Source organism: Pieris brassicae, chromosome 8 (assembly GCF_905147105.1).
Source record: "Pieris brassicae chromosome 8, ilPieBrab1.1, whole genome shotgun sequence".
Lineage (NCBI taxonomy): Eukaryota > Metazoa > Arthropoda > Insecta > Lepidoptera > Pieridae > Pieris > Pieris brassicae.
Window position 1 is genome coordinate 6258549 of NC_059672.1, and position 22053 is coordinate 6280601.

The following is a 22053-nucleotide window of genomic DNA, read 5'->3' on the forward strand; positions in this document are numbered from 1 at the left end:
AATATTACAACATTGTTTCATGCTGATTTGTCACTTATTTACCAAAACTTCACTATACTTTTTCACAACACTTCACTATATAAAAGATGGTCTTAATGGTGAAAAACTAGTATCTGGTAGTACACTAGCATCTCCATATATTGGATTGGCAGGTCCATTGGAGGCGTAGGGACTCCTTGACCAAGTACGAGTCCGTAGTGTCGGAGTTTCAGGCAATACTGTTGGTACTGGCTCAGTGGGAATCCGTATTGGAGCTTTGCTTTGTAGCTTTGATTGCACTGAAAATAAATGTTATAATTAGAGACTGTTTTTTTTTTAACACAAGGTAGTTCATTATTTTTCTTAAATAAGGGAAATTCTAATAATGAATTCTAAAAAAAAATTACTATACTTTAGATTCAGATTTCCCTTTTTTTTATAAAACAGGGGGCAAACGGGCAGGAGGCTCACCTGTTGTTAAGTGATACCGCCTCCCATGGACACTCAATGCCAGAGGGCTCGCGAGTGCGTTGCCGGCCTCTTAAGAATTGTTACGCTCTTTTCTTGTAGGACCCTAAGTCGAATTGGTTCGGAAACACTTCAGTGGGCAGCTGGTTCCACATAGCAGACACAATTTTATATTGATATCCCATTCCATTGGAATAAAGAAGTTCTTAGATAACTACAAACATTTTATATAAAACTTACCATATATATATCCAACTCCAATAGCAGCACATGTCAATATAGTAGGAATATATGGGCTCAGAAGAGAAAACAAAGCACCAAGTAATGTGCCACAGCCTATATCACATTCCCTTTCAACCTCTACTCTAAGTTCTTGAGAGGTCAATCGTGATACAATAGTGACAAATCCAATACCGCACACCTCACTTTCACTTTTCACTGCCACTATCACTTCACTATCTTTTACATTTGGCTCTAGTTTCAACCCAGGCGATGTTGTCATTTTTATTTGTTTCATTGCTCGTGGGTGACCATGAATTGTGAAGTGGGCCGGTGGGTTCCGAAGAGACACTTTGGTTTCCGATACATGAATTGGAGGCAATAGAAGAACTTTGGTACAGGCTCGGAATATGCCCCACTCTGCACATAGATCCACCTCTAAGGCTTGTGTTAGTTTTATGGCGGGGATAACTGAACAACCCAGTTGACCTGAAAAATTTATTAAGAACAGTTAACCCTCTTATAACATTTAATTTTCAAGAACACTTGTATTTTTATTTTATTTTATTAACGCAACTCTTATACACTGACATTCGTTATATTTCTGTACTGTAAAATTTATAATGATTTGTACGCATTTATTTCGTAGATAACATAGTTTTAATTAAATATTCTATTTAAATCCCTTATAATCATATGTACATAACTCCCCATTGGGGTCATAGAAGGGTCATACTAGGAGTATTTTTGCATAACGCGTTTGCTATAACGCGGAACCAATCTACAGTGTTATAGGAGGCATTACTGTATTTGTAGTTATATGGAACTCCACACATGTCACTATGCCACTTAGGTGGTAATAATAAGTAAGTAAATTATTGCTACCATTAACAATATCCAAGACTGGTTGAGCTGTATGCGGAGCTTTGGTTCTACATGAAAAGGGCAGTTGCACCTCAACACCTATAACCGCATACTTTTGTTCTTCAGTACACAGCAATGGTCCCGTGCCGAGATCTGCATCGATGCTTAGAGGTATTAGAGAAGATGGCCACTCGCCTGGGAGGAACTCCATCTAACAAAAACATTTATTTTATTTTAGATCTATACTTATAATGTAAACCCTGAACGTGAAACTTCGATACAATTATTTTTACAAATATGTAACATTTATGGAGGAAGGTCATAAATACGACGACCTATAGGATCAAAGCATCAATTAACAATCCAATCCAGTTAATTATATGTAAAGATTTGTAGAAAGAACTTGATATTTAGCAAGTAAGTTAGTTATAAGCTGTAAATCTTTCTCTTTCTTTATAATTAAAATAAAAAAAAGCATTATATTTGTTAGTATAAAGCGTTTATTGTTTAAAACCTTATGGAAGAAAAAATAATTAACAATCCTAAATTAAGTAAATATGTTCAGTATTAGTTTGGTTAAAAACCAGGACCAGTTAAGGGTTAAAAACCCACAGATCCATTTATTGTCTAGCTAAGTATCCGAGACCATTATAATTTTGAGGATGTGGTGTATTGGATCCGATTGTTTTGTTTTCAAAAAAATTTATGATTATGTTGCTAATTTTTCCTTTGTAGAGGCTCCGTTGCTACAAAAATGCTCCTAGTACCGAAAAAATATGAATATATTACCTTCTTTACGGGCACTTGATGCAACGTATATGCCGCGGAGGGCCTATCCAGGCGTAATACGTGTTTTGCGGACACGTCTGTTGTTAGAATGGCAAGAGACACCCCGGTACCAACGTATACGTTCACGCCCGTTGGTGCACGCCAACCTACGCCCTCGAGGCATATAGCCCAGCTGCCCGTACCTGCAATAATATTATAATATCATTCAACAAAATTACCCTAAAGGAGGCACTACTATATTTAGGGGTATTTATCCCAGAATCTCGAGTTACCAATTCGATGATGTAAAAAAATCACAATATAGACTAACTCAAAAAGACATCTAGATACGATATGGTTCTGTGTCTGAGGTTCGTATTCCAGACCATCACTCATACTTAAATCTAGTTTCAAGAACTATTTTTTCTATTCAACATTTTCATATTTAACAGTGCTCAAATGAAGTCACTTGTCGAATTCGAACCGTTACCGTTTTACGTTATACTTTTTTTTATGTTATATTAACACTTGCCAATTGGCAAGGAAATTTTAGACAAGTTTTTGGCATATTCCATCCGGGTTCCATATTAAACATACCATTTTCGTACAGAAATTTCATTATTTTCTATAAAAATATCAGTAAACCAAAACGGTTAAAATACCTATAATCCTATTAACTCCAGTTTCCGAAGCAGCTATCCAAACTTCATCTGTAACTGTAAAGCCTCCGATGGAACTCTGGAAGCCCATAAATGCTCCATTACCGTCTACCGCTGATAGAAGTAATTCAGTTCCAAGACCACTGAAACCAAAAAATACCACAGATTGAATTTCGTTTATTGATAAACAAAAAGCTACAGCGTGTAATACATTTTCTTCAATTTGTGAAATTTGGCACATTATAATTTTTTATATATAAATATTATATCGTTTGGAAATAGACAAAATGTCTTAGGTAGTTTTTCCTACAGTTTTCTTTGGAGCTACAGTGTCTTTTAGTAGGTTTTCATTTTGTTTGGTGCGTTTAAACATACAAATCAACAGAGTTTAACTTGTATTTAGAATGAATGTGGAAAGAGCACCGAAGTGGCGGTTATGCAAATTAATATAATTCATATATACGCGTTTTTTTTTACAAAAAATATATGCTTTTATTTTTTTTCATATTATCAGATGACTGTCGAACCATATAAATATAAATCTTATGTGCGTGTGTTTGTAATAAAACTCCTACGCAACGGGTTGACCGCTTTTGATGAATTTTTTAATGAATGTTCAAGTAGATTTTAATATGGTTTAGATTAACAATTGGAGGTTTTTTAATTGTTTAAAGTTTTAAATTGTTACATTTAATACTTTTGTACTGGACAACGTCTGTCATCTCTACTAGTAGGTATATATATAATTTTTGCCTGTATATTTTAATCGTCAGTGACATTGTCATATATTTTTCTTAATTCGTCTAAATAGTTCAGTACATCCACTTTTTATTTATTTTACAATACCTTACATATCTATAGATATATTTATAATATAAGTTACTATACGATATTTTTTTTAATATGAGTCAATGAGGCGATAATTACCTGCTAGATCGACGAACAATCGCCGTATGTGGGGCTAGAACGCTCATATTCGCCTGAGGTGCGATCAGCTCTCGACCAATAGAATTACGTAGAACCACGTGTAATGATTCGTCCTCACCCGTTGGCTCGGCCGTACAATAATGCGGTACTGATACCTCCACGTGGATCATCTGTATGACAAATAATTGTTACTTGCACTAACTTTTCACTTATAACAAAAGAGTGTGTTATGTATATTGTGTCGTTAGGTCGAATATCACACGATCTTAATTAAAAGTCCTAAAACAGCATGTTTACTTAAAAGATACAAGTAAATATGACGTTACGAATTTTCACACATCACATTATATTAACTAACCTAACGTTAGTCAAGTGACAAATACAAATAAGTTAATAATAAAAATACCGAAAGGAAATGTTAAAACATCAAAACGTCAGTTATGGTAGTGATAAATGAGTCCTTTTTTTTATTTTTTTTTATTAGGACCACATAATTAGGTCAAACACATGATATAAATTGATATAGATACAAAAAAAAATATATAAAAAGCGGTGCCGTCCCTATAACATATGGACACGACCAGCAAAATCAAGTAGATACAATATACAGTGTTAATACGAACAATCATGAAAATTAAAATACAAACTATAAAAGAATTAAACTATTTGAACTAAGAAAATAAATTATCGGTACTGTGCTATAGTTTTTCATTTGTTTTGTGCGGTTACGCAGCCGCCGCTGTCGCTATATATTGCAAACTTGGCGGTTGATAATAATATAAAAATTTAGACAGTATGAAAGTAAATTTAAATAAATATCTTGTCTTACACTGCTTTTTTATCTAGCTCTGTAAGAATTGATATTTTATTTGATACTTATATTTTTTTACCCGTTTCCCTGTTTTTACCCAGGGCCACAATGCACAAACCGTGCGGGCCATAAAAAAAAGAACGTACAAAGTGTGGAATAAATAATAATATATATATTATTGTATATATATATATATATATATGTCAATAGATATAATAAGTATATTAGGTCATCAAATTTAAATTAATAAGTCACTACATTATGCATAATATATTATATAAATCAGTACACCTATAAGTATAAGCATATTGTATTCAATCATTATTTTCTGGTTTCTTACATCGGCTATGGAGCCTCGATGTTTAAAGGGGTTAGTGTCGTTGTATGCGCGCAATACAGTCAAAACCTTTTACGACATCGTTTAGAACAATATACTTATATGATATTGACCAAAATCAAAGGTCCCGGCTGAATTCTATTGTATTAGGTATTTAATAACGTCATCAGCTGTTATTATCGGTTTTTACGACCAAATACGATGAGTATGAGAATGAGTAATCCCTTCGATGTCGTAATTATATAAACTGTCCAGTTTATGTTTCCCCCGCTATTGTAAACTTCATTTATTTCTATATATGTATACAATAAATAAGCAGTGTTGGCCTAGTGGCTTCAGCGTGCGACTCACATCTCTGAGGTCGTAGGTTCGATCCTCGGCTGTGCACCAATGGATTTTCTGTCTATGTGCGCATTTAACATTCACTCGAACGGTGAAGGAAAACATCGTGAGGAAACCGGCTCGCCTTAGACACAAAAAGTCGATGGCGTGTGTCAGACACAGAAGGCTGATCACGTGCCTATTAGATTGACAAATGCTCATGAAACAGATACAAAAATCTTAGGCCCATATGTCAAACGTCCGATTCAAAAATCTAATTATCATTGGCGCATTTACTCGTCTATAAAGAGAAATGATCAAAGAACCAGAAATAACGCCAAAACGACTTGGAATTTTTCTGAAGTCGGTTAAAAAATACTCACACTTTCCCTATGTATTCCGTTCCTCTCATCATTATGCTTGACCACCGCTACTCCGTGTCCAGCTTTCAGCGCTATAAGTTCCCCGTTCGGCCTCAAATCAAAAGCCTCTTCCACATACGCGACCCAGTTGCTTCTAGGAGACGAGTTTAGTTTGACAGTAGCCCCGACAGCTAAAGAAAGGCGATTGGAGGTCATCTCTTGTGATAAACCATCCACTGAAGTCCTGATCTCCGATACACCGAGAATCTCGATTGTGCTGTCCCAAGAACGCGTGTCTGATATCTGGAAATTAAAAAAAAAACATTTATTTATAGTTATTTCAAAACAGTCTATATATTTTCGCTACATTTATGAATTCATTAAAAAAAACAATTATATTTAGCAATTCTATTAATGTAACACTATATGTTACATTAATAGACGAAATGGTAGGGCAGATAGCGACTAAGTACAGTAAGTTAATACAAAAAATCTTTTATTTGTGTCTTGTACTACTTTGGAAATTGCTATATTTTTGTTACATGCATCATATCACTGCATTTTTTCAAGGTTGGATAGTAAGATATAAGAATATTAAATACATAAAAACCATATCTTTTAAATCTGGGACTTATTTTTTCAGCAGGATTTTGGGTCCAAGTCGTTTTCGTCATGTTTTTCTTTAGCTTACGAGCGAGTGACAAATTCGCACATAGACAAAAAGCCTTGACGTTGCTTTATGGTTCATTCTGTTTTTTTATATAATGGCAATAGTTTTAACTTTATGCCATGTTTCAAGTAAAAGGTTGGGAAACTACACGCGAGAAAAAAATTACAAAGACCCCAAAAGAAAACAAAGGGATAAGCTAGTTAAAAACAAAATATATACATCAACATATTACATCTTAATATTATTATTGATTATCAAAGAAGATAATACATTATAATACAGTAAAGCAAAAGGTAAGAGATTTTAGACGGAAACGGAACATGTAATTGTAATACAGAAAGAAGGTGCGGTCATATTGGGAACACATTCTGTATTTCAAAAAATATTAACCAACAACTACAAACAACTCTACATGTCTTTAGTCTTTGTCTATTTTAATCTATGCAATGCGGTTATGTGGTAGCTCCTCTAGCTTTTTTATTAACCACATGTTTATTAAGGCGCGTATACCAAAAGAACCGTATACGGACCAACGACTTATAAATGACAAGTACCTGTCCCATATTCCGTACTCGCACGTCGATAGCAATAACCCCAGCCTTCAACGGCACCACACGAATTGATAGACCTTCAGCTGAAGATCTCTCCAGCATATCTGAAATATGTTTTTACTCGAATGACTTAGGATTCATTTCAATTATAGAACTTTCAAATTTTTAGCTGTTTTTCATTACAGTTAAATCATCGAATTTCCAAACTAACAGAACAAATACACAGTGCGACAGAGATAGCGCTCTACAAGGCCCATATTCTCTAGGCTCTTTCTAAAGGTTAGAGCAGTGTTGGTCGATACAGAAATCTAACCTTAAAGGTTGTAATACTGATGATTTTTATAGAACAGGGGCAAACGGGCAAGAGGCTCACCCGATGTTAAGTGATACCGCCGCCCATAGACACTCATTGCCAGAGGACTCAAAAGTTGGACTAAAAAGGCCTTTTAAAAATTGCTGTGCTCTTTTCTTTCGGACCCTTAGTCGAATTGGTTTAGAAATACTTCAGTGGGCAGCTGGTTCCACATACTTGGCAAAAACTGCCTTAAATAACGTTCAGTTGTGGAACGACCAGATAACAAAATTCCATCCGTATCACCTCGACGTCCGATGATGACTTGGTATCGGTAATACATTGCTATGAGTTAACAAACTCTAATACATTTTTTTAAATATTATTAGCTGTAAAATCTCAAGTGAAGTTTAGGAGTGGTGTATACTTATTAGATTATAGACTATAGACGATATAGACGAGATTATAGACGTCGCTTATAGTTAATATTGTTCGATTAGTGGTTATCTGTTGTTTATCAATTAGAAATTGTGTGGTAAATTTCATGAAATATTATTTGTTATAAATATGACGCCATTTTCCCGAAGGGGTAGGCACTTGCTAAGGTTCAGTACTATTCCTTCGCTTCATCGACTTTCATGACAATCACCTTACATGCTCGTCCCTTTACTAGATCCTCCTGGATTCGGTACAGGTATTACGACAAGGCCTACCCACCCTGATTTCGCCATGGTTTCGTCTACTCCACATGGCCACACCACATTTGCATTTCTACGCCTATCCTTGTCATTTCGTCCCCTTTTAACACACCCTAATCAAAGTCTATGAATAAATATTTGAACAGAACTTCAAGAACTCACCTATAGCATGTGTAGTGTATAATGTAGCTGATTTCGGATCCCGTAAAGACCATGTTGCCTTCGGAGGGGGATGCAGGGCTAAAAGGGCCGATGTGCCCAACCCCGCCGCCTCTATCCACACTCGCCCCGGTTTCCCCACTAAAAGTGTTTGTGTTGTGGCTCGTACGCGTAGATTTGATATTGGTACCACCTAAAAATAATGTTTACTTGCATATAGAAAGATACACAATTATGAAACATGGACTAAGCTTAGTACACTGGTAACAAATACTGTAAGTGACACATCCCAAACATCAATGATAAGGTTTCTAGTAAAAATCTTTTAATTATTTCTTTTGTACTATGAACGTCACGACGAATCGTGGAACGAGAAGTACGGCTAAATAATGAATTCTGTTTTTTTTATGGGACAGAATTCAAACGAATTGACACCCCATGGGAAACACTTTAAGTTACTAACACCAAGGTTTGCAAGTACGCCGGCCGTTGTAGTACATAATTAATATATAAATAGTATAACAGTTGTGTCTCGTTTCTGAATTTCATCCTCAGAGTATATAAAGAGTACCAATTCTAAAAAGGCAGGAAACACACTCGCGATCTCTTTGGATTTAAGAGTATCCATAGGCAACGAACTGAACATCAAGTGAGCTTTTTGCCCGTTTGGCCCTGGTGAGCAAAGAAAATGACGCAGAAACATGACTTAACGCTATGCGTCACTTTCGTGTGTCAAAAACGTGTTACGTCACTTGTCAAACTGGTGTCATACTTCGCGTTTTATTAACCTCAACTTCCGCTTCAGCCGTGGCCAGTTCGACACCAGTAATGTCAGCCGCGACCAGCATTATACGAGATGCACCAAGAGCTATGCCTTGCACCCCACCCGTTTGTGATACCTGAAATGAAAGACCTGTTAACCGACTTCAAAAAAGAGGTTAATTTTGTGACCTAAGAATTATTTTGCTTACCATACGTGCATAACCTTCTCAGAACCTTAAATGTGGTATATTCGAAATTAGGGAACAATCCAAGTTTGATCAAAATCGGTTCAGTAGTTTTTAAGATTATTCTAGATATTAAAGGTACCTTTTACAGGCATATATATATTTTCTAAATTACTTTTACTATATCTTAATAGAATATTAATTTCTGCTACAATTTTATATAGAATTTATTTGTTTGCACAGACTATTTAGTTAAATAAAAAAACACAAGGTACTAAAAGTAGTAGAATTACCTCAACAAAGGAATTTCCCTGCATCAATTTATATGTGAATGTTGCTAGATGATTAGGGGGCCCACCGGAGTGTCTCAGCTGCAATCTAGCTCCAGGTGGCAGACGAGACCGCTCCGGTACAATTTGGAGACTTGGGAATACTGTCACCTGTAATATAGAAAGTCTCACTTTTGGTCGTTGCGGCGGAGAACGTTAATGTTACATCACGCAATTTTTGGAGATTCTTGACATAACCTACCCCCCCCCCCCCCATGAAATGCACCGTAACGTTTTCTGTATCCAATAGTAAAACGTTTCGTGACCACCCCCAGTGATTCTTTACATCTAAAACTTACCATTATGTGGTGTAAAGTACTGGAAAGTCGGAAAATAATATTATCAATAACGCTTAATTCAACCCCCTCCCCGTATCGTAACGTTTTACAAGAGGACCCCCCCCAAATTTCGTTACTTGAACGCTCCCTTATCTGAATAGATAATTCTTTAGATAACAATTTTTTGTTACAGCCTATGTATGGCTAAAATTCAACTAAAAATATTATATATAAGAGTTTTTATAATCAGAAAACGTTTTGTTATCCATTAAGTTTTTTTTTACAATCCCGAGACCTATATAGGGTTGTTGCACCACTGGATGATTAATATATATTAAAATATATTGTTACCTCATGTTCCGGACTCCAAACTCCAGCAAGCATAGCCCTAACTCTTCCAGAACCCTCTCTAACCCCACAAATGGTACCATCTTTGACCACCACATTCCCACTACTCCGCCATTCCGGGTGTCTACTTGTGGTCAGATATCGATGCGAGACACCCTTGACCAACGCCGTGATGGGAACACATGCGTCTACGCATATTGCTCGAGCGGTCGATACTTCCACGCTTAGGACCTCTTCTATATTCACCTGAAAAATGATTTTACACATAATAATAATAATTAAAAAAACCGGCTTCAGGCTTCCGATGTAGTGAGAACTGTATAAGGAAGACTTTAAGCATGCGTGTGTATGATGAGTATACGAATGGATGTGTGTATGTATTAAATACCCTGTATTTGAGAGTGGCTCAGTGTTGTTATAAGTGTGTCTGTGTTAGGTGTAATACCTCAACAGTTTGTCTCTCTCCATACACACATTGGTCAACCACAGTGAGGTCGTATGTACCCGGAGCTGGTAAAATGGCATTTAACGTCCCACTGTCTATGCTAGCTGACACGCCCTTGGGTGTCTCCACGTTATAACGCCCACTACCGCCGCTTATCGTCGCTAAATTTGGCGCAACTTCGCTTTCCCATGCTATGTTCACCTGGAATTTAAATAAATAAGAATAACTTTTTATTTATTTATTTCTCACATTAATATTCTTATTATATCTTTACAGTTATTACTAATACGATAGAATATACGCATACAGTGTAAACTCAATCTAACGTCCCTCGATTTTACGACGCACTCCCTAAAGCGTCAAAATCACTCGGCTTTGGTTGGTTTAGCTTGACTTCCATACAATGATACAGTCTACATAACATTATACCCATAACAGAATAACGACAACGATTACGTAATAAAGTACCTTTTAAGTTGCTAAAATTAAAAAGTTGCGCAGCTGTGCACGTTCTTTTGTCGCTTTATTATAAGCCCGCAATAAACTCGACTGTCGGCATACGAACTTTCTAAGATATTTGTTATTTTGTTTACAAATTCGGATTGCTTGCACGTGTAGATAGTTGTTTACCAGGTTACTGATAAGTAAGTCATGGATTATCTTTACGTTTTACTTCTCCCGAGTTAACAGCACCTCTCTATAACACTATAAAATACAGTCCCTTCAGTGACGTTATATAGATAGAGTTTACATTGTATATATCCAGATCTTACAACTTAGAGTACGAACAAATAGGTCTAAATTAAGCATTTGTATATATTACAATCAATTCCAAATCGTTTTGTTGATACAAAAATACTAGTAATTTAAAAACGGGGTTTTAATTTTTAAACCAGTTTAAATGTATTTCTTTATTATTTAAATTACATACATTGTTTATTATTATATTTCCATCACACAACAACCGAAATTATACTCCAATGTAGTAAGTAGGATTAGACAGTTTTGTGTCATGTGGTACTGACCAAGTAATGATCAGTCAGCCCAAACTTTTTTTTAAAATTATTTTTTCCTTTGAGAAACTGTTACTCTCTTGTTAAATGATAGGTTTACAGGACACAGTAAGTAATTTTTCAAAACATATAAGGAATAACTAAAATTCAAATTCTAAATAATTATAAGATCATCGAAACACATTATTTAGATGATAATATCTAATTTGGAATGCAACCAATTTTTTGTTCCTAATACATCTAATTTTGCACAATATTGTACCAGGCTAGCATCAGAATAAATTGTATTACCTATATCGCTTTTATTGCAACATCCACGTACATTCTAGCAATTACTCCCAATTACCTATCATACAGATTTTTTTCACACTGTCAAATAGCCTATGAGTACTATAAAGATTTTGCGATTCTTACCTTACTAGGTTCACATTTGAGTGGCGCTACGACCTTCGCTTGAACGGTGACTGTTGCTTCTGGTATATTGGCTTTAAGTACCCCCGACCATCCGATAGCGTTTTCTCCAGCTTTTACCACCTATACAAAGAAAAAACTTATGAAATATATTGTAAGCCATTGGACACTTTCTGGTATTAATTATCTCTTTTAGTAAATTAGGTTAGGCTTAAATTGTAATTTTCAATGTCTGAGAAAAATAACTTAGCTATGGCCAGGGCTGTAAAAAAATTGTATCCACCAAGATAACCAGTTTTATATTTAAAAATATTGTATATATGGGTACGATAGTATGCTATACGTACGATGACAGACCCTTTGTGAAACACAAAACAATGGAACACAGCTAGAAAGATAGAGACAAATCGTAAATACGGATTTAATTTTTTAGTTACTTACTAAATATGTTCTTTTTATGCCATTAAAAAATATTTACATATAGTTAAGTACTAATAATATTAACTGGATTGGTAACAATAAAAAATTAAACTATATAAATATATATCAAATAAAGTAATAAACTTAGTGAAAATTAGTTAAGTAACACTTAACAGTTTAGTATAACTAACTAACTTATGAAAACTTATGAGTCACTATTCCACGGAGAAACTCAAATGTCAGAGGTCAATATCATAAGTTAAACTGTTAAACTTACTCGCCGCCCTAACCATAAAGCTGTTCCCTCTGTAATTGGTGTTAACTTAAGGTGTGTACAACAGGTGTTGAGTGTCCTATTACACACACGGAGACTGACCTTACGTAGTAGTTCAGGACTGTCAACTTTACCCGTAGCTAAATTGATTAAATATGTAACATCTGCTATCTCACGCCTAACTGAGAGAGGAAGAATGTGGAAATCTTGCTAAGTAGTCAGTCAGGAAAGTCTTAACTTTATATATATTGCAGATTTCTGATAAAATTTCTTTTGTATTCTATACGATTGCTATAAACGGCATATTATCGGTTCCATTGCGAACGTATTCTACGTTAGGTCTAACATAGGCAAAGTACAGAGTTATAAGACTTGAGTGAAGTTTGTTGACGTCCTAACATTATATAAGCTTTGCGAACAATGCTATCAATATGAGTATCAAATAGAAGTTTGCTATCATGTAATACTCCAAGATCTCTAATTATGTTGACATTTTTTAAGTTCATAGGCTTGTATAACTTTCTTATTTCTTGTCGAGTATGTCATGGAAAAACATTTGGATATGTTAAGTTTATTATTTTGACAATAAGCTTCAAATCCATTTAAGTCACCTTGTAGGTCAGATGAGTCTTATTCAGTACAGATATATTTTAATTGTCCGCGTATAATAATACTTTAGAATATAGGAAGGAAGTTTGAATATCGTTCACAAATACAATAAACAGTAGCGGTCCGAGGATGGATCCTTGCGGTACTCCTGACGTTATATTAATCCACCTCGATGCAAAACCTTGTAAAACAACAGCCTGCGATCTTATTATATCTGCGATTTTAATGGTATGTTTATTGAAGAATATATAACTGTATATTCAATTCATTATTATATATTATCATATTCAACTAAAACAAATTCATTATTTTTATGGGACAAGAGGTACGGAGATACAGTAACAGGAAACCTGCAACGCCGGGGGCTAGCGGGTGTGTTGGTGACCTTTCAGGGAATGGTACTTTCTTTTCCATAAGGCATCTGAGTCATATCCGTTATACCGCTCCGCTTCTGACAGCCTGTACCATGAAGAAGTAGCGCGCGGCAAATTGCACTCACCTGATAATAATTAAGAGGTACTGGAACTGGATCATATTCTGTATCAAATTCAACGAACAATCGATCTGTCGCTTTGTACTCTATTCCTATGTGATTAGGTTGTGTTTCCCATGACACCCTTGGACCGTTTTCATCGAGCAATTCCCTGCCAACTGCGTCGAATAATGTGACCTTTACTGTCACATCTTGGTTTGGACGTAACCATACTCTGAAACATAGAAAATAAACAAAATGTGTGAGTGTACACACGTAAGAAGTGAAACTTCTTTATAACCTTATTTTTCGAAAAATGATCTACTATATACAACTTTACAGAAATTGGTTAAATAAAGTTAAATTGGATAAAGTTTAACAAAAGGCTTTTCTTATGATGGAGATATTCATAAAATAATACAATTATTTTATTTTATCTTATTACTACTAATATTATTACAGAATGTCATTAATTGTAATAGAATTATTACTATCATTGTTATCGTTATTAAATATTTTTATTATTAATGGATTCCAATCTCTTCGAATCAACCGTGATAGGGACAAGACAAAGATGGCGCGTAACCGAAAAATGTGACGGTAATTTTTTTTCCAACGCCAATAAAGAAGCTTCACTTTAAAAATATTGTGTCAATAATTAAAAAAGATTCTGTACAGAGCTAAAGTTTTGAGAACCAATTTTATTAATAGGATGTGGGTAGGTTACATTTTTGAAATAATTTTTTTTGTAGGTGTTACATAAAAGTTATATTACATAGGTCACCGTAGCCGCTCAGTCAATAGCCTAGGCTCTTAACTAAATAGCGTCGTTTAACTAGCGGCCTGACAGATATTCTGCCAGATGATCAAACAGCTAGGCAGATGACTTGAGTCGATGAGCTTGTTGACTGTTAATTTAAATTTAGTCCCTCTTTCTGCTACTCTCAAACTAGAAACGAAACTCTTCAAACTGTCAATATGGCGTCGGCATACCACTACTTTGGTGTTTTCCAAAGTTTAATGAGTAACAACAGGTACCATGGAAGAGACAATAATAATATTCATATAGGTCTGAAGCGATTTATAAAGAAATATTTTTGATATCAGATGTTTTATCTCTTTTATTTCTGTCACATGGACACTGTATCGTGGGTCAACTAAATAGTCAAACATTAGCCAGTAAGTTTATTAAATATTGTTACAAACTCTACGGCTAAATATCTTTCAGGCCGCTAGTTAAACGGCGCTGTTTAGTTAAAAGCCTACTCTGTCTTAACGGCTTATTGTATAACGTATATATATAACGTTTTTTTATTATTTTATGCTATAATAACAAAGATGGAATTGAATTGTACCGTTAGTATAATTTTGCATTAAAATGTCTGAATATGTCTAATATTGGAAGAATTCCCTAGATTTTAAAAATGTCGCAATATACCTCGTATTGGAACAGTTCCCTGGCGTCTCTTCGGGCTCCAGTTTGATCTTGCTAACATGCGCTGCACAGTGCACGGGCAGATCGCTCACTTCCTTTTCGCCTTCCACCTCCGAACTTACTTCTAGACGAGTTTCACCTTTCTATAAATAAAGACTATACCTATACGCCACATCACAATATGCTTTATGAAAAAAAATTATAACTTTAAATATAATTTTTTTTAATATGTGTTTTTTTCGTCACACAAAGGTAAAAATATCTTCAAGTAAGGACTTTTTAATAAATGATTTTTTTTGATGACGTTTTATTATTTCTTTCAAAAATCCTATTACATCCCAATAGAGTTGAAGACACAAATATTAAAATAACTTTTTTTTTTACTTTAGATACTTGTCTATTTACTTATTTATTAAAGTTTACCACACCATACATAGTACTAACTTCTGAGATGTATGACTATTGAAGTAAACATAAGTGTTTCAAAAAAAAATACAACTTAAGATTAAATAACTTAAACATATACAAGATAAAATAAGCACACAATAAAATTAGCGGAATTTTTTGGTAAAGTATTAAAAAAGATAAATATATATATAGCAATTTTTTGGATAGCCCATTTGACGAGGATAAACATTATGTTGCAACTGAAATAATGTAGGAAAAAAAATGCTTACTCTATGGCATTTCATAGTGAAAAGCTGCACGTCGGGATGTCTATGGGGCGGTGGTCCTGATCTCGATTCTATGTGCGCGATCCGAGCTTCACTCGAACTCGGAGAAAGAGCTTCACCTTCAGCTAATACCTGGAAAGTTAAAAATTTGCATTATTATTTATTTAGCAGCTGATCATACAAGCTGGTCCCATAATATGGACGTCCGTGTGTTGTGAGTGACCAGATACTACCTGGTTCATATATACGTGAAACATACGTAAACATGACTAATGTATAAAACTATTTGCACTATACGCACGAGCTCGGAGAAGCACGGATAAGCACTTAATATGAAGACATGATCAGAAATTGATAATTAAGATTTGTATTGAAGATGAACCTGCTTGCCTTTTATTAAAAACTTACGGGTAAAGTAGCGGAAACCAACGCCGCTGCCTTTGTCGGCCAAAGCAGAGCGGGAGCAGCGCGTACGGCCACGCGCGCCGTGTCGCCCGCACGCCCGTAAGACACGCGTACACTCGATATTCCTCGCGACTTCCACCAACATTCTAGTACGCAACAGGCGCCTTCTAGAAAAAAATTAATAACAAAATTCAGTTTCATGAATATCAACGATTAATAACAAGTCCATGAGACCTTTCGCCGAGTCATTTTGGCTTATCATTTATTTTTTAAATTCTGGTTAATTACGAATTTATTTTTGGTTTTTGTATACTCGCAAATCGTTCGACTTTGATACTAAAAGTCCCAGCGGGATTTGCGTGCCGGATAACGCGGGCTACTAGATACCATATATATATATATATATATATATATTTTATTCGAAGTTCAAACGTCATTTTTAAACATGTACGTGGGTAACACTAAATGTTTAGAACAGGCTAGTAAGAAACATTGCTAATGAAAACTTTTTTAAATTTCAATTTTAGAACTCTTTCGTAACCTAACCGACGACCAGAAACACCTTTGCAAGGACTGGTGAATATTTGACTATGGCAGGTGTCGAGATAATGAATCATCTGCCATACAGTCTAAAAATCTAAAGATAAAATACGAGGTATCCGCTTTACGAGCCGTGAAATACGAAAATGCTATAAAAGAGACCCTTTAGGAACAATGGGCCCACTGCTTTTCTCAGTGTTCCCTTTCTCAACATTTTTAGTGTTACCAAGGTACAACTGTTGGATTGTCTCCAGCTTTGTGCGATAAATATTTTTAAACGAGTCGATATATTTTTAGATCTAACATTAATAGGATAATGAATGTGCAATACAAAGCAAATTTGTCTTAATGGGTAAAATTTAGAGTCGAGAATAATTTGTCTTACCCACTGGCTTCATCCAAGGCACCGCTGTTACATTAAAAGGCTCTGGGCCCTCAACCAAAGACACTGAGAATGCACTGCAATCACATCTGTAAAAACACCCAAAAGTGTTTTTTATTTTACCTGCAAAGTTATTCTTCGTAACACTTAAGGTCTGTTTCACAATGTATGGATAAAGTACCAAATGACTATGCAACACATAAATTATTTGGTAGATAAAAGTTCCGAATAAGAAACTTCGCGTTTCATCGTACTCATAACTTATGATGGACTTTATGTGACCAATAGCGCTATCTGACAGTCATGAAACGCAACAATAGAGTTTATCCTACCAATAGTTAATAAATAGCTTATTTGGAACTTATCTGTACATTGTGAAACAGGAATAAAATACATCAAATAATATATAAATACTAGCTGCCCCCGCGAACTTCGTTTCTCCTTAATGTGGTTTTAGTTAGCCCTAATACCGTGACACGAAATAATAATTTCACTGTATTATCGTCACTATAATTTGAATTTGATTTAAACTTCGGTCTAAATAACACGTGGTTGGCTATGCTAACACCAAAAATTAAAAAATTTGAAATAATTGAATTTTACGGTATTTCGTTCAAAATAAATGTAATTTATACTTTAGGCTCAATAACACGTGGTAATCATGATATTGTTAGTTAATTAATGAGTTAACAGATAATTGTGACTGTCAATTAATTATAGACAAATAATTTGCAATAAAATAAAATTGCGACTATAATTAAAGATCTAAGCTATCCTATATCTTAAGTTGGACCAGACTGCTCACGGTGTGCCAATTTAATTTAAAATCGGTTAAGTAGTTTAGGAGTTCATCGCGGACAAACATCGTGACAGGAGATTTATATATATTAAGATGTTTTTCTGTTTCCAAAAACTTAATTTTACAGAAAAAAGTTTTACACAATATGCACACGCGAACTTTGTTTCGACTTAGCCTACCTTTGTAGTAAGGTACAAATATAATAAAAAAAATACTTGAATAGGTCCAGCCATCCTCGAGCCAGCCATTTTTATTTATATAGATTTAGTTTAGTAACATAACGTAACATATGACTTCAGAATTATCACAGACAAAAATTATATTTAAAAAAAAAACTGGCTTAAAATATATCTAGATATCTTTGAAACTACTAAACCAATTTTTATGAAATTTGGACTGTTCCACAATTTCAATAGGACTTGATTTAAATGTACTAACGAACTTTAGCATACACATATCATACTCAAATAATGTTCATTTCTAACATTAAATACAGATCAAACTGATAACTTTCTTTTTTGAAGTCAGTCAAAAATCATCTTTGCTTTGCTAACGAGACTTTTTGAACTTACATATGAAAATTATAAAGTTCCCCCGTAGAAGGATAAGTAGCTGTTAATGCGATGTGAAGATAATGCGGTTTGCCAACACGCGCGTGACCCGAGCTTGACACTTGCACTAGCTCTGGTACTGCTGACCACACTCTGAAAATGTCGAAGTATACACGTTATTTTTATATCTTAAACTGCCCATTGTACTGGCGAGAGAAAACCCGAAGCCTCCCTAACATGGCCTTAGAGCTATCGGAGTACTTTTAGTGTGAGCCGAATCATAAACCCCTCCTACATTTAGGGACATAGGAAATGCATTTTGCTTTGAATATAAAAAATGTACTTGGTTCGGAAAATGGATTCTACAGGCGAAAATGTCAATTTTAAAAACACGACGCAATTTAAAAATGAACAAAACAGCCCCAAGTGGAGTAGAACTGTCTAATTAAGATAGCACATCATTTAATCAAAACATTTGTGTTATATTATATGTACTTTAGGAATTGTTATAGTTTGTTCAAATTGAATTAGTTTGTACCATATTGTTTCAATACATTTATACCATATGGCAGTCATATATCGTGCTAAGTCTAGACTCTGAATTTTTTCTAAAGCAATTAGGTAAAATATTATGGGCAACACAGTTAAAAGATAAATATATCTTTTATGTTATTCAAAAGTCTCCTAAAAATCTTAATTAATACTTATAAAATATTCTGGTTCCACATATTAATAATAATCATTACCTGCCGCTAGCTCGTATGTAAGAATATTGGGTCAAATGCACACCAACATTTAGCTGTCCCACTCCATGAACTGTCAATAATCCTTTGTTAGAAAGGGATAAAGCACTCTGGCCTTTTTCTTCCTCTGACCAAGAGACCGACTCATTCCCACCACCACGATGATTTAATTGAATGTTCCTGAAAAAAAGTGAATATAAAATTCAAAATTCACTGGACGAAATATATCTTCAAGGAAGACTCTTCTTATTTGATATGCGTTCCCTATTTGCCATTATTTCATAAAATCTGATAAAAGCCAAGAGGCTGATTGCAGATAGACAAACATAAAAAAAACAAATGAAGACTTTTCAAGAAAATATTATTAATATAACCAATACTGTTACTAAGTATGTATATATTTCATTTTTATAAATTCAACTTACTGAATAGAGTCAGTCCAGGCAACAAACAACTCTGGTGGCACTATTTGTAAGGGGCGAACTGCCACTGCTGATGCTTGCCCTTCCACCTGTAACCGTTTTTTATTCCATTAACAAGTCTTATAACCAACTTCAAATTTTTATTAATTTACATTGTATGTGTGTAGGCATTCAAATGTTGCAATGAGAATGAGAAAATTTAAAAGAGAGGAAATGTGTGCCTTTACGGAGTGTAACAGTGTTATCCAAAAATCCCTATTGTGACACTTTAAATAAAACTACCATTGCTAAAGCAGAAAATAATCTTACTCAAACTTACAGGTTTTGGCAATCCTCTTCCAGCAACAGAAAACAATTTGGCAGACACCATAAACCTGCCAGGCTTCAAAGCAATTGCATCAGTTATTGTACCATTTTCAGTAGACCTCAATAAATCTACATCAGCTTCACCATCAACTGTCAGTCTAATCAAAATATCCTGACCCGCAGTTATAGCATGTCCACTTGAATCATAGAGAATACAATGAATAATGAATTCTTCTCCTTGTATAACTAAATTTGCTGGTCGAATATTGACTTTGATACTATGAGGTTCAGTAACAGTTAACAATGCAGTGGTAACTTCAGTTGACCCAGACATTAGGAAAATTGGTGTAGTTCCTAATTCTGTAGCTCTCACAAGACTTATGGAGTCTTCAAGATATGCAATGGATGATTCTGATATTGTCATGGTATACAAAGTCTCAGCAACATCTTGAACAGTAAGACGACCAGCTCTGGCTCTGACAACTCTGAAAATTAATTTAAGTTTATATGTCCTTGTACAACAATTTTAAATATACCTAACCTCTGTTACTTCCTGGTGTTACATATATTATCTTTCATCCTATACATATATATATAGTCACCTAAACTATTGTAGGCAATTTTAAATATAAGACTCGATCTACCGGGAAGACAGAAATAAACAGCCAGCTGCTGGGTTAATTTATTCCTATAATGTTCACAACTACTTATATTATTAACTGTGTGAATTTATGTATCCTATTACTAACCATCCATATTCTCCAAATATTTATTAACACTTTAGTCAGTATTAACAAATAGGATTACTTTAAATTAGTACCTGTATTTTAATGCATCACCAGGAGCTACATAGGCTGTGGCAGGAGTAAGTACAACACTAGCCACAACCTGTAAACTAAACATTGTACAAATTTCATCAAGACAGACTGTTACTCTTGCATCTCCCATTGCTTGACCGTAGAGTAAAACTGAGTAGCCTTGTAAGCTTTTAGATTCCAGGTCTGTTACACCTCTTGGTGCTTCATAATCTGTGTCACTCCACCTAACAAGCCTAAAATATAAAATAATGTTATTGAGAAATTATGATTTTTACTTATAAATTAAATATAATTTATAGTTACACTAAAAAAAATCAATTTACCTTACTAAAGGTTCATCTCCATAGGTACTGCCAACATTTTCCACTGTCCATGTTATTCTGATTCCTTCTAAAGTTGAAAACTTATTGCCTAGAAAGAAATAATGCTTAGATATATATAAATATTAGTTATTCTCTCATTTATACAAATTTGTACTTTATCTTTTCAATATATAAAATGGATACATAAATAAATAAATAAATAATATGAAAGTTAAGAACAACTTAATTTGAAAAAACTTATATATGTAAAACCTACCAGAATCATCATAAGCAACAACTTCAAATGCCTCAGGTGCCTCTTCCAAATATAATTTCCATGTTGTACTCATCACTTTAAGTGATGTTATTTTGTCAATGTCAACATCACCTCGTAATATCTACAACAGAAAGTTAACTGTTAGTTAAGTTACGGTTCAGTCGTGATAATGAATTTCGCGCCAAATTTTTTAGGAAAGTTTACCTCGCCGGTTGCCACTTCCTCAGCCAAAATTATGACTGATCCAGGAGGCACGCAGGTCTTAGATACAGATACTCGGGCACTGCGGGAGCAGTGACCCCAAGCATCGTCGTATAAAGCTTCTAAATCAATGATGTCGTCGCGTGACAAACTCCTAAAATTAAACAATTGCAGCTTTCAATATGTTGAACTAACTTAAACGGCTGACACAGTTTAGTATAGTATAGTTTACTTACCAAGTGTAGCACCCTCCTTCTATTATTTCGAAGGTAAAATTAACCAAATGATCCTCAAACCACGGTAGTAACACTCGTGGAGTGTTTATTTTAGCACTTTTACAAACAAATGCATTAGCAATAATAATAAGTAGAAACGAAAATGTCTTTAATTTAATATCCATGTTTAACACCATGAGTTACATGTGGATATTAGATAATATTAATGTAGTTTAAATACAATAACAAATGTATAAACTTGCGATAACCTCAAACAAATTAAACCGATAGATTTGAAACTTGAAGTTTGAATGAAATATCAAGTCAGTCAGATTACAAATTATTTACATAT

At 34.5% G+C, this 22053-nt stretch overlaps 1 protein-coding gene across 1 annotated transcript; it reads right to left on the minus strand.

Moving 5' to 3' along the window:
* Nucleotides 1-26: 26 nt before the first annotated feature.
* On the minus strand, nucleotides 27-21989 carry LOC123712722 (nuclear pore membrane glycoprotein 210). Its single transcript, XM_045665944.1, has 28 exons — nucleotides 21723-21989; nucleotides 21490-21640; nucleotides 21286-21406; nucleotides 21030-21117; nucleotides 20709-20939; nucleotides 19902-20373; nucleotides 19586-19671; nucleotides 19164-19340; nucleotides 18439-18570; nucleotides 17071-17156; nucleotides 16149-16312; nucleotides 15744-15872; nucleotides 15070-15209; nucleotides 13659-13866; nucleotides 11860-11979; nucleotides 10433-10633; nucleotides 9991-10233; nucleotides 9326-9472; nucleotides 8874-8984; nucleotides 8089-8278; nucleotides 6940-7040; nucleotides 5737-6018; nucleotides 3885-4054; nucleotides 2961-3100; nucleotides 2320-2501; nucleotides 1552-1741; nucleotides 688-1155; nucleotides 27-278 (listed from the first exon to the last, which is right to left on the minus strand). The coding sequence occupies exons 1-28, from the start codon at nucleotides 21896-21898 to the stop codon at nucleotides 76-78; spliced, it is 5109 nt and encodes a 1702-aa protein (XP_045521900.1). The 5' UTR covers nucleotides 21899-21989; the 3' UTR covers nucleotides 27-75.
* Between the last annotated feature and the right edge of the window lie 64 nt (nucleotides 21990-22053).